Source organism: Myiozetetes cayanensis, unplaced genomic scaffold (genome assembly GCF_022539395.1).
Source record: "Myiozetetes cayanensis isolate MyiCay16 unplaced genomic scaffold, myiCay2020 scf6-25, whole genome shotgun sequence".
NCBI classification, from domain to species: Eukaryota; Metazoa; Chordata; class Aves; order Passeriformes; family Tyrannidae; genus Myiozetetes; species Myiozetetes cayanensis.
In genome coordinates this window covers 46871684-46888498 of record NW_026087853.1, presented here as the reverse complement: position 1 = coordinate 46888498, position 16815 = coordinate 46871684, and the positions used below count along the sequence as shown (strand labels likewise).

The 16815-nt window shown below is 47.4% G+C and overlaps 1 protein-coding gene across 1 annotated transcript in view; it reads right to left on the bottom strand.

The window, feature by feature from the left end:
• Nucleotides 1–628: 628 nt before the first annotated feature.
• The window catches only part of CD81 (CD81 molecule), a 33954-nt gene continuing 17767 nt past the window's right edge, over nucleotides 629–16815 (bottom strand). Inside the window, exons 3-8 of the mRNA XM_050335524.1 lie at nucleotides 11929–12026; nucleotides 8989–9063; nucleotides 6184–6291; nucleotides 5177–5272; nucleotides 4760–4849; nucleotides 629–4071 (exon numbers count right to left, since the gene is read on the bottom strand). Of these exons, the coding sequence (XP_050191481.1) occupies nucleotides 4009–4071; nucleotides 4760–4849; nucleotides 5177–5272; nucleotides 6184–6291; nucleotides 8989–9063; nucleotides 11929–12026 (530 nt within the window). The 3' untranslated portion in view covers nucleotides 629–4008. The remainder of the gene's footprint in view (nucleotides 4072–4759; nucleotides 4850–5176; nucleotides 5273–6183; nucleotides 6292–8988; nucleotides 9064–11928; nucleotides 12027–16815) is intronic.

Here is a 16815-nt window from a genome sequence, read left to right as displayed (position 1 = left end):
TGCGGCAGCTGAACGTTTCTCTCCCTCGCCCCACATTCCCTCCCTCTCTCTACCAGCAAGGGCAATGGCTGGCAACTGCCGCAGGACATTTTTCTTCAAACACAGCAAGAAGTCCAAGACAGGACAGAGAAAGGCAGGCAGTTGTGGGATCACAGCACTTGGACTCCCACCTTGCTCTCAGCCAGGCTTTCCCCTGAGGGTGTGGAGAGGCAGGTGGGGGCAGCATTACCAGACCATCCGCAAAAACCAGCCCAGCCCCCGGCCAGACGGCAGCAGAGGGCATTTTGGGACATTTTCGGTCACTTCAGGAGAAGCCCCTTGAGCGTGTGCGGTACTGCCACCTCAGCCCCCCTGAATTTCAGCACAGTCACTCTATTTTGCAATCCACATTAGCTCCCCCACAGCTGTGCCCCCCTTCCCCTGAGGGTGGGGCAAAATTGCAGTAGTCATCACTGCTGGCAAGCAACCTTCTTGCCTTCCCTCAGCACTGTTCTGGATGCATCCCCAGCCTGCCTGCAGGCCCCCCTCCCAGAGGCTGTAAAAACCCGTGCTGTTGAAGCCTGGTTCACAAAGCATCCTGGTGTTAAGGTTAACTGGTTGTAAAATTGCAGCAGTTCATCACACTATGCACACTATGAGAAATGTTTATTAAATTGATTTTTGTTTCATTTCTTTAAAAAAAAAAAGGCAGAAAGAAGTTAAACACACTGCTTTGTGGCATGCTCCACAGTATGAAAAAATCCCAAGCATTCAGTTAAGCTGTCAGCGGCTCTGTTTGACCTTTCAATGTGGTCTTTGAACTCAGACCTGGACAGTTGACACTCCTCCACCAGCCTCTTTCCTCCTCCCTGCTTCAGCTCACAGCCATTTTCTCAGCTGTCACTAGCTCCAGGAGTGATGTTCCATGGAGAAGGAGGGGTTTGTATTTACAGCTTGCAATTTAATCTCTTTTTTTTTTTTGGGTTGTCGAGGGGAGCAGTACAGGGCACCATGTTGCACACAAATGTTAAGGTATGCAGGAGAGGGGCTGAGGCAGACCAGGGGTCCTACCTAGTGGTTTTCCTCCCTTCACCTCAGCCAGCTTTGGGACTGACCAACTGGCAGAAGAGCCCTGTGGCTTTTGGATCCTGAATGTTTGCAATGGGGCAAGTCCCCTCAGCCCTTCACAGCTCCCTCTCTAGTTTGTCTTATCTCAGGTCCAGCTTCTCAAGAGACCCAAGTGGGTAGTTTTTCTGTGGGGGTTTCTCAGTTACTTCATCATTCTTCAGCATGACAGTTCCTCTCTGTCCCTGTTCTCCCAAGGTTGATCCCTCCTCCTACAACTGACCATTCCATCAAGTGTGGGGACTCAGCTGATAACTCTAAAGAAAGCATTGCCCTCTCCCAGCAAACATCCTTCTGTCCCCTCTCCCATGACCTTCCCAGCTGCTAGTTGTTCCCCTCCTTCCGCACCTTTCCTGCAGCAGCCACAGGAACAGGAGGTGGCCCAGGAAGCCTCTGGAGCTCTCCACAGTGACAAGCCACCTCTGAAATGAGCCAGAGGGCAAACTGCAGCCCTTGCAGGACACAGGCTGAGCAAACTTCCTGCTCTTCCTCCTAATGCTCTCAGATTCTCTCTCCAATTACCACTTTCTCCCAGTTGTTCCTGCCTGGGACAACCCAAACTCCTAAAGGTACACTGTCCAAGGACACACCTGACCTGCATCGAGACCCAGTCTGTCTTCAAACAGAGCTCCAGCTACATACACAGCATCAACTGAATACTGAACAATATAAAAAATATGGTATAAGGAAAGAAAACAGAATTGAAATGCGTAATGGCATATTTATACACATTTATCAACAGTCAACAAAAAAGGCGGCAAGTTACACATCCATTCTGTATGCTAACAATCCCGATGCACATAGATGTAAACACACATGCTTGGATGATGCGTATACAGATAGCCACATAACAGAGTAGATGACCTGAAGGAGCTACGCTGGGGAGCAAGGGAAGGGGTTACCTCCTGCAAAACCTCACCTCATTCTCGATGTGCACAACATGGACATTCAGGGCAGTGTTGCTTTAAGGCTATTTCTAAGGCTGAATCTTTTCTTGTCTGACCCCTCAATATGAAGATCTGTTGAAGCACTTCCTCCTCTTACCCAGCACAACTTGATATATATATATATATATATTTACCTATATACTTTTTAAAGGTCCTATATACTAAAAGGCAGGAAGAGAAAAGGGGGGAGTTAAAGGGAGGAAAATCTTCTCAATGGATCAGTTTGCCCCAGTGCAGGAATTTTCTATGATGTAGTGGCAATGGCCACGGCAGCCATATGCAGTGAACAAGGTACTCGTTTAAAATGATTAGTGATCACAGGTCTCCCTCCCTATTAGATCTGAAGCTCTTCGTTGCAATGAAGGGGGAGAATGAAATACTTCAAGAAACAGAAATACTCCTGAAGTGGGGAAAGTGATCACTAATTTCAACTCCTCCCCTTACCTGCTTCAAGGTGGCAAAAAGCTGAGAGATACTGTAACAGCTCAAGTTGCCTGTACGGCTAAGGAAAAGGCTTTGCTTAAAAATATATATCTATAGAACTATACATATAGATCATCTTTTTAGTGACATTCTGATTTTATTACATAGCTCCTGGGTCACTCTCCCCCTCTATCTACATGGTAATGGAGTGGCATATGAAAAAAGCCACATACATCAAATTGATAACCAAAGTTACCAGATCACAAGAATGTGTTTCAATTGGTATGATCTAAAATCCTGAATTCCCTTGATTTTATAAGTTGATCTATTGTTGATATAACTGGAAGGTCTTAAAAATAAACTTTTTTTTTTAAATCAGATTATGACAATTTCCCAGCAATATTACAGTGTGCGACAATGTGCTATAATTAAGGAAAATTTAATTGAACAAGAGAGTGATGCAAAGATGAAATTTTAAGGATGTATGTATATGGTTGGGAACACCCAAGTGTCATCCTGCAGTACATAAAAGCAGTCTAAAGTCTGCTAAAAGATTTGTGAAGTCAAGAACATTTTTTTAATGTTTTCTTCTTTTTCAAATATAATTTCTATGTGAGCATTAGCTTAACAGTGAAAAGTTGGTATAGAACTAGACTGTTCCCAAAACATATGTCTACAATGAAATACTGAAGGAGGTTAAAAAAGTAACTTAGTTTTCAGTTTATATTTGAAAAAGTGGGGCTATATTTGAAAAACTGGGACTAAAATTCACCCTCTGACCTTTTAATGCAATGAATCAATGGAAATGAGCAAATTTATAAAGTTATAGCCCCAAGGAAAAAACAAAATCACAAAACCATTTTTGCACTTTAGAGAGTAAAAAAATTTAAGCATGACTTCTGTTAAGGATTGACCTAACAATGCAAACAGGTAGGAGAGGAACAATGTGCCTGAGTTTCCCCTGGGTTACATCGCACCCAGGCGACGGAGGCTGTTTCCTCTCCTATTCTCTCTCCCAGGCTTCAGGAAGTCAGCCAGGCTTCCCTGTGGACAGCCTGGAAATGCCAGGGAGTTGGGGTGATGGTTGGAAAAGATGAGTACAAATTAACAAAACCGCTAAAATCTGCTTCAGCAGCCAATAAAAAAAGTCAGTAAAACCAAGGCAAAATTTTTCTGGTAACAGGCTGCAGCCTTCTCCTCTGCACATCTTCCACCAATGTTACTTCTGAGTTACTGGGGGTGGGGAAGGGGGAGGAGGGACTTGATCTCCTGCTACAGCAGCTTTCCCATCACACAAAACTGATGTGTAACTAACTCAGCCACAAAGATACGGGAAAGTTTTATTTATTAAACAAACAAAAAAAAAGTACTTCAAAATAAAAATGGTAAGTACTGTATGGTAATATTGGAAGCATTTATATACATAGTTTTCTTTGTCTGTTGTTGAAATGTCTCCTGGTCACTTGGTGGCACTTGGGGTCCCCTCTAGCGCCGTCTTCCCTGCTCCCCCCTTCCCCTCCCCAGCTCTCACGGCTCAGTAGACGGAGCTGTTCCTTATGCCACAGCACAGCACCATGCTCAGGATCATCTCAAAGATCTGTTGAGAGACACAAGAACACCAGTGAGGCACCAACCAGTAAGATGCAGGTCCCCCACTCCATCCCAAGGTCCCCCAATCCACTCTCATGCCAGAGATAAGGGCAGAGATGCTACATCTTTGCTGCAGTTTTCATTAGGAGTTGGCCAATTTGAGATAAGATGATGTCCTGTCTCTCTCTGACAGCAATGGTGTTACATTACAGGCTTCCTGACTGCCAGCTACACAGCAAATGCCTCGATATCACTCCAGCATTACAGCCCAGCCTCTGTACAGGCGCTGGGTTACCAGCCCATGCCACCCACCCCTCACTAGAGAGCAAACCTAAGATGGCAAAACAAGCAAACCCCTTCCCACTGCAGACTCCAGCAACAGAACATGGCACCCTGTGGAACAAGTGGTTTTGGAGGCAGCGAGCCTCCATGGTGCTCTGCCTTTCTGGACAGCCTCGCAGGTGGCTCCTGCTCCACTGAGCTTGCCAGGTGCCTCCCCTAACAACTCGACTCCAGGGAGGGATAACAAAGCCCTCAGTCTCGCCATGTTGCAGAGCAGCTGAGGTGCACAGGGCTGGTGCTGCATGCTGAGCTGCAGGGGCATCTGGAGGAGAGGGATGGATCCAGCCCAGCTGGAAGAGGACCAGGGTGCCTCGAGGTGGCTTTTCCCTGTCCCGTCACGCTGTCACACTTACCATGATCACAGCGACCACGACGGCAGCGATACCGATCAGGTACAACTTCCCGGAGAACAGCTCATCGATTTTTTTGTGGCAGTCTGAGTTCTGAGGCAGAAGAACACACTGGTCAGATATCGTGCTTTCCCCTCACCTGCCCCCACCACCCAGAAAGGCAGGTCAGCTTTCTCACTGTCCTGCTTTTGTTCCTAGGTCCTGACTCCAGGCCTTCCAGCCAGACTTCAACCCTCCACACCGGCCAGGCCCCTCAAGCAGGAACAGCAAATGAAGAACCAATGGGAACCTTCAGCATCCTTCTACATCATCCCCAAATAAATCTCTACCCTTTATCTAATCCTCAATAAATCCCCAAATTTCCTTGGCAGCTGAAGTTTCTTCCAGCAGCTGTGCTGACTGAAAAGCAGCTGGGCCTACCTCAAAAAGGTTTTTCAGGGGGTCCTTTCGGCAGAGGTCATCCCTCCACACGGGAGTGAAAGTTGCTGTTAAAATACTGGAACCACAGCAGTCCAGCTACATGGAGAGAGGAAAAAAAAACAACAAACACCAGCATTAACAGACAGCAAACACTCATGCAGTGCTCTGTCTACCCTTACACATCCCTGAAACCACCCAAGACTAAGGAGAGGCATCTTGGAAGGGGAAACAAGGGAGGGCAATAAGTCACCAAATTAACCCTTTTTTCTTTCCAAGCAATGCAGCTGCTTCCTACAATAGTTCCAGACAGATCTGGCATGGCTATCCTGGAGGAGAGTGAATCCAACTCTCTCCAAAGATTTTATTTCCTGTTGAATGGAACAAGGATCAGGATTAGTTACTCAGAGCTACATCCTTCTTCTGTTGAATTTTTATTTAAATCAGGGGTGCTGAGGTAAATGAAAAGCAACTTAATTAGAGCCTGGGCCAGACTTCCCAGCACATTGTGAAGGACAGAATATCGAAGAGAGTGCAGCTCTGCTTCTTGACATGTAAGAACAGCAAACTTGACAGGCTAAGACCTGCATGCAGCATCATTTGCTTTAGACTCTGCTTTCCCCATTCATTTTCCTGACCTCAATTATTATTTCTCCTTCCTCCCATGTTCTCATTTAGTCTGGCTGCAGGAAACTTCTATGGAGAAGAGATTTTTACATGGAACTCAGAAAGCAGGCAGCAAAATCCCAGCGCTGTGAACATATTTGATCCACTAAAGCATTAAAAAACCAACATTGTCTTTGTTGCCTGCCCAAGGATTTGTAGTTCAGCCTTGGTGGGGAGGATCAGTCCATGTACAGGGACAGTTGCTCCTCATCACTTACCCACGGACAAACTGCCTGCAGAAGTTAACCAGCTGTGATCCGTGGCACACCCCATCCACCAGAGCCAGCTCTGGCTGACTCCACGCAGCCTGAGCAGGACGTGCACCAAGAGCAGCAACATCTTACCGTTTCATGGAAGGTCTTCACTACGGCTTTCGCGTTGTTCGCATCCGGTTCTCCCATGAGCGCCTGCTGAAGTGCTTGATCGTAGAACTGCTTCACATCTTTGGCTATCTGAGAAAGACACAGGAAAAACTCCCTTTCAGCCAGAGGAAGAGGAGGTAACTCATCCAGCAGATGTGCTTGAAGGGGACAGATTCCCTCTAATGACACTCGCAGGAAGATGAGCAGTTTTTAAATAGATTAGGGCCCCACTTGTTTGCACAGACATGTGAAAAAAGGCCTGTCTTTCATAGGTCTCAAGCCCCTCCAGCTGCAGCATGTTAAGAGCAGCAAATATTAAGAACCTCATCCACCAGCCAGCAGATTCCAGCCAACACTATCCAAGGGCTCCACAAAGCTCTCTCTAGCAGATAAAGATAGCCAAGGCCTGGAAGGTGAACCACAAGATCTGAGACAGACTTCATCTCGTGTGAATGTGCTGCTGGGCTCAGGAACACAGAAGAGGCTTGTTCTGAACTACACAACACAGGGAAACAAAGCAGGCAGGCAACATGTTTCCCACTGAGGCTGCAGGGGCAGGACATGCTGGAAAAGTCATGAGGAGGTGGGGTGTGCAAGCAAGGCCATCTGTAGATATGGGCACCTCAGCTTGCTGCTTTGGAGGGGATGGCAGGAATTTGGGAGGGATTGCACACTAAAACCTAATGAGGCAGCTCACTTGGGTCAAGCAACTTAGGTGCATTTAAGTGGATGTCACACTCTGGCTGGGTCCCTACCTGGAGCTGGGCATCCCTGTCCTATAAGTGGTTATGTGAGAAGTCTCATCCATATTCTGTCCCTGCCAATGGCTGGTGAACTGCAGCCACCTATGGCGGTCTGCTCCACAGTGCAAGAACCTCCTAATTATCAGGGATACTGGCCATGTGATTTCTCCTTTAACACCTTCCAATAATTTGGAAGAGATAGATGAAAGAAGGATGTGCAAGAGAAGGAAAAAAAAAAGCCTATATGAGCAAGAAAGGGAAAACACTTTCTAGAACATCTGCTCTTGGCAGCACAGACTGGATTAGCACATGAAAAAAGAAACTGCAGCAAGAAGGAGCATGATTTCAATCAATTATCCCAGAATTCCTTTGTCACTGCTCAAAAAAGTTTGATTTGGAGGGCAATGTTCTCCGATCAAACCATTTGATTCTGGTACATGAAAAAAATATAAAAATAATCCTACTGAATCTAAAGCATCTCCAAGAAAGCAGGCTAAGGGAGACACTGCCTCCAGCTTTGTGGAAGACTGTCCCTGCTGGAAGCAGCTCTTGATGTCTGGGATCATTCAACGCTTCCCTCCCAGCTTGCACTGCTCCCAGCCAAGGCAGGGAGAAGCAAGCCACCTGCCTTCTGAGCAGGCTCTTCAAAACAGCCCATTCATCATCAAGGCTGTAAAACCAGCTGATGCCAACAGGCTGCTGCCCTTCATTCTAAACTGCAAAATTAATTTTAGGGGCTGAGGTCATCGCTCTTGTATTGGCAAATCCTAAATTTCTCAGCTTTATGCTCTAATATCCAAGCACCTTCTCCCCAGCATGGGACACGACAGCCATGGGGTCCCTCCTCACTCAGCCTTCACTTCTTTCACTGTTGGTTGCAGTTGCACATCTTGGACTCTTCAGGATTCACAAACTAACATCTGCGGGAGGCACAGCCCCTCTGCAGAGGTTAATTAGTTCACTAAAGTTGCTAGGAAACAGCACCCTGCCTGCATAATAATATGTTTAGCCACAGAAGAGTTTATTCCAGTGAAGTCATGTTCTCTCCCGCTGAATGACTACACGGGTGTTCCCATTCAGGCCAAGCCCGTCAGCCATGGACTATACGCATGTGAAAGCTGAGCAGGCCACCACCTACTTACACAGCTGGCTTGCGTCTCTTAGTAAAGTAAACACATTTCCTACTCTGCCAAGAGAGTCTAACCTTGGCTTTGGGTACAAGCAAGTCCCGTTCTCTCCTCGAAGCCCTCAAGGCCCAGTGATCAAAGCCCAGCCCGCTGCTCACTGCAGCACAGCTACAGCTCCCATACGTGGACACTTTTGCACTTTGAGATGAAACTCAGCATGTCTGTGAGCACATGTGACCGTAATGAAGGGAAGGTGAGCAGAAACAGAAGATGAAAAGTTGCAATTTTCAGTTCTACCCTTTAGCTCATCCCCTCCAACCAGGAAACCTCATCCGAACAGTCCCGAGAAGGGTGCCTGGTACAGACACAGGATTTGTACCCCTTGTGCATGCACAGTTTATGGATCAGCAGCAAGCCAAGTCCTGGCAGACAAACGGCTCATAGCAAGTTATATGATACTGCTGAACAGTAGGAAGCAATCCCGTTAATGCAGGCTCTCCCTGTATGGTATTCCCTCCCTTTGGCACTATGTGGCTGGGTTCGCTCTTCGTTCCTTGGCACCTAGGATGTGCAGATGGCTTTCCTTCACGACTTCATGCATGAATCAACTCACTCTGTGACTGACAGTGTGGCAGCAAGGAGGAAACCCAAGCGAGACAGGCTATTTTTATTCTAGACACTGCACTACATACCCTAAGGGGCAGCTGCTACTGTCAAGTACTCACATTTAAAGTTCATCAGCCCGGCCAAGAGGAGTTAGGTGACCTGCCCAGGTCATATCGCTAATCCAAGCCCCCATGACTCAGTCTGGGAGCAGTTTTTGAGCAGCTTGTAAGCAAAACAGCTCATGTCAGGACCAGCTGTGGTTCTGTCTGGGCCTCCCAGTCCCACAAACACAGGTCTGGGAGTTGTCTTACCTGGTCTTTGTTGACAAATCCCCAAATTCCAGCCGCAACTTCGCAGGCAAACAGGATCACCAGGCAAGTGAAGAACTGCAAAGATAAATCAAGAGAGGGGTCCTTAACATATCTGGCTACAGGCAAAAGCAGCATTTAGGTGGGTAGAGGTGTGGTTCTACTGACAGAGATCAGAGCAAGGTGTCATCTGACTTCCAACCATTTTATCTCTCATACACACACTTAGCCCAAACACATTTTCCTGTAACTCACTGGGTGCCACCCCATGTCCAGACTTCCCACTGGGGTGGTTGAGCAGGGATTAGGCAAAGCTTTTCCCGCAAAGGGACTGGCAGGGATGAAGATGCCCTGTGCACCACAAGACATACTGTTCCTCTGCATACACCTGCAGGACCCTCCAGACAAAGTTCCTGCTCTGCCACAAGTGCTCCAAGGACAGGAGCTGCCAGTGAGGGGTTAAAAGCACATTTCAGCTGCAGAGGAGTGGGGGTGTCAGGGTGTGATTTATGACCAGCTCTCCAGCGTCCACAGCCCTGCAAGGCTACTGCAGTTTTTTGCATAAATACTAACACTGACATTTTCCCACAGTCCCACCCTGTTTGTTCAATTCCAGCAGTCCTCCCTGCCATCCCCCCAAAGACTCCCTCCATCTTTTTGTTCAGAACACATTGTGATGGTCGGTCTGTTAGACTGGGAATGGGAAGCTGTAAAGCACAGAGGCACACTTCATATGCAGCCAACATCACCTCTATGACAGTATCACTTAGTGGCTTCTTCCTGGGAAAAGCCCCAAAGTGGGAGAGGTGCCCAGGAATTAAAGAAGTAAAAACCCCTGGCTCCTGAGCAGTCTCTGTTCCAGACACATTCAGGACATTTTCTTCAACAGCAGAGGAAACGGGAGTTTCCAGAATGATGCCACGACCTGGCTCCCATGTGCAAGAGCAAAGGGTTATCAGCAAAATGGAAACAAGACTATTAACCTGACAACAGGAAAGGACTTCCAACATCCTTGTCCAGTTCCTGAACAACCAACTCCTATGTTAACACCTATCTATCCCTGATTCCACAGGAATATCTTTGGGGGATTGGGTCCCACATCCCCCCAAGGACTCACATCACCCTAAATCATGGGCACGATGCCACTGTAAGTCTCTGGTTAATCACCAGGGCTCATTCCTGTTGTGGTTACCCTCCAGTGAAGAATGGCTTGTTTATCCCAGATTTGCAGCCACAACTTCCTGCAGACTCAGTTCTTCTGCAACTTGGCTGCAGAACACCAAGAGATGCAGTTTGATGCTATGGGAACAGTGATGTTCCTGGGCAGGCAGATGGATGTGTCCCAGCCCCTTCCCAGGGAGCAGAGCCTGCTCCATGCCAAGTGGCTCCCTCCTGCCTTCCTCGGGTCTTGTCGCTCAGCATCCATGCTGCCTTTGACACAGGATTTTGATAGTGTGGAGCTTCCTGGTACTTTTCCCTTCTGCAATAAGCCCCTAGTCACTCCATCAGCTAGCTGCAGGAGCAGGGAGTGTGGCTGCTTCCCTCCAACACCCTGAGGACGCTGCCTGGAAATGTCCTTGGAGCACAGTGAGAGCCTTGGCCAGCAGAAAGTGTCCTTACAAGGCACCTCCAGCCTTCTCTTAGCAAGCCAAGGTGTGAGCAAACAGGGGCAGCTCACAGCAGCTAGAGCTGCTAATTTCAGCCAAAGCAGACGGTTTCCCTGTCGGACCTCAGGTACGCTGTACCATCTGCCCTTCTAATCCTCTTTCCAACTTCAAGCGGGAGTGAAGGGTAATTCAGGGTCTGTAATCACTTGCATTAACAAAAAAATTAAAATCCAAAGCTGCCAGACCTTGCTACAACAACCCCTGTCGGATTTGTGTGCGGGCTCCTCCTATTCCCAGCAGCAGGAATAATGCCTACAAACTCCTACAGCAGCTCCCATCCACTGACGTTCAGAAGTGCTTTATAAGCACTGGGAAGAAGCACCCTCTTCTAACTGGAAATCAGCAGCAACCAGAGGTGAAGTCATCTGCAAGAGCAAGGGAAAGCAGCTCCATTTTCCTCTGTCCCAGCTGAGTCCACACCCATGAGTCACTACATCACCACCAAGAATCTTCCAGCCCAACGAAGCCAAGTGCTGGAAAGTCATTCCAATTTAAAAAAAAAAAAAAATCTAAAAAATTATGTTTTACCCCTCCAGTTTTATGTTTTATGCATCGATTTTAAAGCTGAACCACATGTGAGAACTTGCTTTAAATAAATGGGTCTCCCTTACCCTCAAGGCAAAGGGTTTTGGTGTGTCTATAGTTTATACAATTAAGTTTGTCCCGTGCCAGGAATCTCGAGCTGCTGCCTCACATCAAGGACGCCTGTATCACTTCAGTAATGGATTTTCCAGGATGTACCTAGATGTTCTTAATAACATATTGTGGGAAGCCTTTGCTGCTTCCTTGTCCAAACAGATAAAAATAGTAGATGATTCCTTAAAAGAACTGGAATTGCCACAGGCAGCCTTGAGACGGAATGAGAGGGGAAGTTGTAGGGGACACCAGGTAAGAAAGAGGGTTTAATGGGTGCTTGGTAAGACAGCCAGACCATGGTGGGGATAAAAGCAAGGGGAGAGTACACATATAACAGAGGAAATGAGTCTTTAAGAGTCCTGCTGATCTCACCCCTTCTGCTGTGCCACTGGCTTCAGCCTCTTCCCTGCAACCAGGCACAAGCAGGAGCCTGCCAGCTCAGCCTGAGTTCCATGGGCTGGACAGAGATGCCCTTGGCCAAACAGCACTGCCTTGCTCCTTGCAGAGATCACCTAGTTCCCACCTCCATGCTCACACATCCTCCCAGCCCCATTTGTTGGAAGAGACCCCAGCAAGGCAGGCACAGCCATGGCAGGGAGATCGTGGTGCCAAGTAGCTTCCAAAGCTTTGTGCCTCTTACCGTTCCCAGAAGACACTGAGACTCCTGAATAGCACCGTAGCATCCCAGGAACCCCACGAACATCATAACAGCTCCAACTGCGATCAGGATGTAGATTCCTGCGAGGGAGAGTAAGACACGTTACTGCAGAGCTCTGCACGGCAGCATCCTACTGCCTGGCCAGACTTTCTGGCTGCCCAGGCTGGATAACTACAGGCAGGCAGGATTAAGGCTGAAGAGGAATGAGTAGAGCTGGCAGCAGACATAGTAGAACACAACGTACATGAGTTGGGTCTCAAAGTGTTTGAAGCTGCTAACCAAACCTTTAATAACTCCATGACCTCCAAATCAGAGGAAATACAGAGAGCTCAAGCAGTACTAGACAGAGGATGTAGCAGGCAAGACAAGGGTTTTACAGTGTCCTCAGAGCTGTAGCAGGGAGTTCCCCTGGCATGCTGTTTTAAATATTTAAACAGAGATGAAAATGATTAGTTAGCGTATCTTTTAAAATAAACAATAGGGCATATGGTTTATTTATACTTAACATCATACAAATATTGATTTGGCTAACATTTTAAAGGCATATGAACCATGAAACTAAGGGAACAGTACTCCTTAAGCATCTCATGTAATAAAATCTAGCCTTTTTTGTTATAGGTTCTTCTTCAGCAAATATGATATTTTTTAATTGAACTTACTGAATTTGCATAGCCAACTTGCACCATAACTAGTTCAAAGCTTGCAATGAGGCATTGGGAGTGGTTCAAAAAACAGAGGAATGAAAGTTTATTCATTCAGGAAACAAGGGCTTAGCTCAAGGCTCAAGTCTGCTGCCATGAGTAATCACCATGGTCTCAGCAACCACGAGACTGGTGAAGCCAAACACTACCAGCTCAGTTAAATTTGACACAGTTTTCTCCTGGTGTATCCCTTATATTTAGTACATATTTGGTTAACTAATATTCTCAGGTATTGTGGTTCTACTATTCTCTAAGTGAATCCAACTTCTCATCCAAAAGCAATTTGATACATGTAAAAAATAACCAAATATTACAAATGAGGCAAGACTGCACTCACCATTTCTAAAGGACAGTGAGAAAAAAAAGATATCATGATGAGAATAAAATAATGGGGCATCCCACAGGTAATAGCAACACAGTGAATCTTACTAGTGCTTGGGAGACACATCCCTTCAGTGAAATGTTTTCTTCTGCTATGAGTCAAAATGTTTAATAGTTATTAATCAGTCTGTCAGCTCTCCTTTAGGAACAGCCCTAACATATAAACAGAGCTCAAGATTAAAATTGCTTGTACATGCTCGTCATGTTTAAGATTTTTCTTATCTCTGTACCTTTTAAACAATCTTCTGATAATAAAAGTGCAAAGTCTAAAGGGCGTGAACTGAGAGCAGAGTCAAGTCAAGTAAACCATTCTCTAAAACACAAGATACGTAATAACGGTCTTGACTTGTTTAAAATTCCCTTACGGATATGTCAAACATGGGGGAGGGTAAACTTTGGCTCCTGCTTCTTCCCTCTTCAAAACAAAAATCACCAGCACCTGAACAATGCAAGCACTGATGCAAGAGCCGACCCAGCGAGAGGCAGTGACGGATTAGCCACCCCAGCACCTCCGGCGCTGCGACTCTCCAGACGGTGTTTCTCACCGGCTATATTTAGGTGCCACAGGAGGGAGGAAGCCAGCTGCAGGGGAAGCACCGGCACAATGGAGCATGCTGACCCCCCACAGGAAACCCCTCTTCACAAAACCTGATGGCAGCTGTGGCCGGAGACACCAACATCCTTGCAGCAACACTGCCAGCAAAAGGGGAAGGAGGCGCGAGTTGCACCTCCTGATGTGAACTGAAAGGGTTTCAACAGCACCCGGCAGCCACAAAAACCCATCAGGCAGCTGGGTTGTTGAAGCTTCCCAAGTGGGGACGAGACACCTCCTCGCGCGAGGGTGCAAGAAGAAGGGAAGAGCAAGCAAAAGAAACCTCCCAGGAGAGTTTCTTGGAAAGGACAGGCCAGCAGATAAAGTTTTGTGGTTTTATTGCAACGGCTGGAGATGACATGAGGTGGAGCGGCGGTGGCAGCTGGGCTGAGCTGTATGTGGGGTAAAGGGGCCCCAAAGGGGTTAGGGGGGTGGGGAGCCACGAACGAATTCTGTAAAATGAAGGCTGTCTGCTGGACACCTGCCAAGCCCAAGAGAGACTGATAGAGACTGTCAGATGCTACATAACTGCTGTCTCACAAAGAACAACGTATCAGTAGTGGTGTCTCAAAAAACAGTCTGCTTATTGTCACTAGAATCTGCTGATGCCCAAGATCCAGCCCTCACCACACCAGCTTGTACCAGTGAAGCAATACAAACCATGTCTGGTTCTTCCATTTTACAGCCCTGGGTGGCTCAACTGGAGAGTCTTCACCACAAGTCGCTTTGGGAAAATAAACTTTGCTCACCCCTGAGTGCAGCAGTTTCTGACTTCTTCTCCCCTTGAGCACAGCAGAGGGAAGACAAAGCTGAGCTGGGGGCAAGTCATTTCCATGTCTGAGAAGTCACTACTCATGCTAACCAGTAGCAAGCAGATGCAGCACATCTGGAGACCAAGCAGCATGATGCTGGGACCCCACCGACCAGGTCACTCCCGTGGATGGACAGAAGATTTTATTCTCAAATTCTTCCAAATAATCACTGAAGGCAACTTCTAGGTTGAACAAATATAGTCAGGAGATCACAGAGTCATAAAGTAGCCCAGGTTGTAAGGGACCTCAAAAGACCACCTGGTCCACCTATGGGAATGGGAACCTAGGTGACACTATCCAGCACCCTGCACACTTAGATCTTGAAAACCTCTAGCGATAGGGACTCTATCACAGCTCTGGGGAGGTTGTTCCAGGGAATGATTGTTCTCACTGTAAAAAATACTTTTATGATATAGAGATCATCAGAACACACAGGAGCCATTGGTGGCTAGGAAAGTCCTGCTCTGAAAACTAGGAAATGAAGGCCCAGTGAGAACCTCAACTGATAGAGGAGATCAAGAGGAAACATGGACATTTGCTGTTTTAGGAAAGTCTTCCAGTGGCCTCTGTACTTGCTTCTTGCTGAGATTTCTAGCAGCTTCAAAAAACCAAAACCAAAAACCAAAACTGACCTGCTGAACTCCAACCCCAGACAGGCCAGGCAGACCTTGAACTGTCCTGGCTTCCCGCTTCTTGCCCCGCTCACGCTTCACCAGCTCCTCATCAGAGCCAGCTCTGCTGTCAAGCAAGGAAACAGCAAGAAGGAAAGCAGGGAAGGGAAGAAGATGTTCACCATGTGCAGCTTCCTGACTGGAGCCCAGCGGATGTGACTGGTGGGGTGGGAGCAGCAGGAATGTGCAGCCAGGCGGGGGAGAGGGCAGTGATGACTGGCCTGATCTCAGAAAACCACAAAAAAACCCTGGAAGGCTTTTGGAATAAAGGCCAGCTTCATTCCCAGGCACAAACAAGCGGCCGTTATGGAGTTGCCTTTTGTTACTGAGCACTACAGCCTCCTGGGAGGCAGCTGAACAGGACTCTGCTCCAGAGTTTATTTAAAAACAAGCACAAAATATTTAATGCAACAACAGCATCTTGTACGATGAATGCTGGCAGTGTTTCTCCAAAGAAATGCCATGCTGAAGGCTGAGAAAGCAAATGAAGGCAACCAAAGTGCCCGACCACATGCTTTGAATGGTGTTTGTTTTCCCACACCCATCCTTCCCCTCGAGGGATGGAGCTGATGGGGGAGTCTCTGCCTCCAGACTGGGTGCCAGGAAGCTGGGGGGCTGTTTCAGAGCAATCACAGCCCATACTGGAACGACCAAGCCCTTTTCCCAGAAAGCAGCCTGACACATCTTAGCTTTCATTCCTGGCACACAGGGGTGATGACGCATAGTGTGGTTTTGGGCTCCATGTCTGTGAGCAAGGCACCTGTCATCCCCATCATAAATGGCACATTATCCTCCCTAAAGTCAGAGGAGATTCCCCCCAACTCCACAAGCCTCCTCATTATGTAAGCACCAGAGACTGGTTAACTCCTGCAAGCCTGTCATGGATGAGGAACTCTTCACTAGAGTGGTGTTTGGTCCTTCAGGGCTCCAGCTGAACTGGCACAATTTGGCATGAGCAAGGCTCCATCTGCCTTTCACATGCCACTTCCCAGCTCATTTTTATCGCAGCTTTCTCAGGGGTTTCAAAACAAGAAGCACTGTTTGCCATAAACAAAAAGTAAAATGAGAGGGGTATAAAATGCAAACTGCAGTGCCTAAACCCATGCTGCTCCCTCACACATCAGCAGTACATAATCCTGGGAACAGCCTGAGCTGCAGCAACAGGTACAGTGAGCAAATCACATACAGGTGTTCATGGTACCAATGCATCTCCACATCCTTAAGCAATGCTGTAGTGTGATTTCCAGCCCTATGGCACGGTTCTCTGATAAGGCAGCAGCAGGCAAAATTGCCCAAGATGCCACATGTAACCAGGCACCCACCAAAGTAAGCTGTGAGCCTCAGGACCTGTATCTCAAGAGTTTGGGAATCCAGAGGAGGATTCGCAGAGATGGATGGGGTAAATACTGCCTGGAGTCCTCCTACTCCCTTTTGAGATGGAGCCTTAAAGCAGAAAGCTATAGGAAAGAGACCAACCACTCTTAGCTTCATCTCCTCATCTGCATTCAAAGCAGTAGAACAGGAGCTCCTTCACACAAGAGCATCAGAATGATGATCAGAAAAAGTAGTAGCAGTGGACCAAACATCATCACCCTTTCCCCAATACAACCAGAGTGTGCTTTGGGCTGCAGAGACCTCCTAAAACATTAGCCACATGAAAACCCCTCAACAACAGAGCTGGGGAACTGATAGTAATTGAGCGCTTCTCTTGG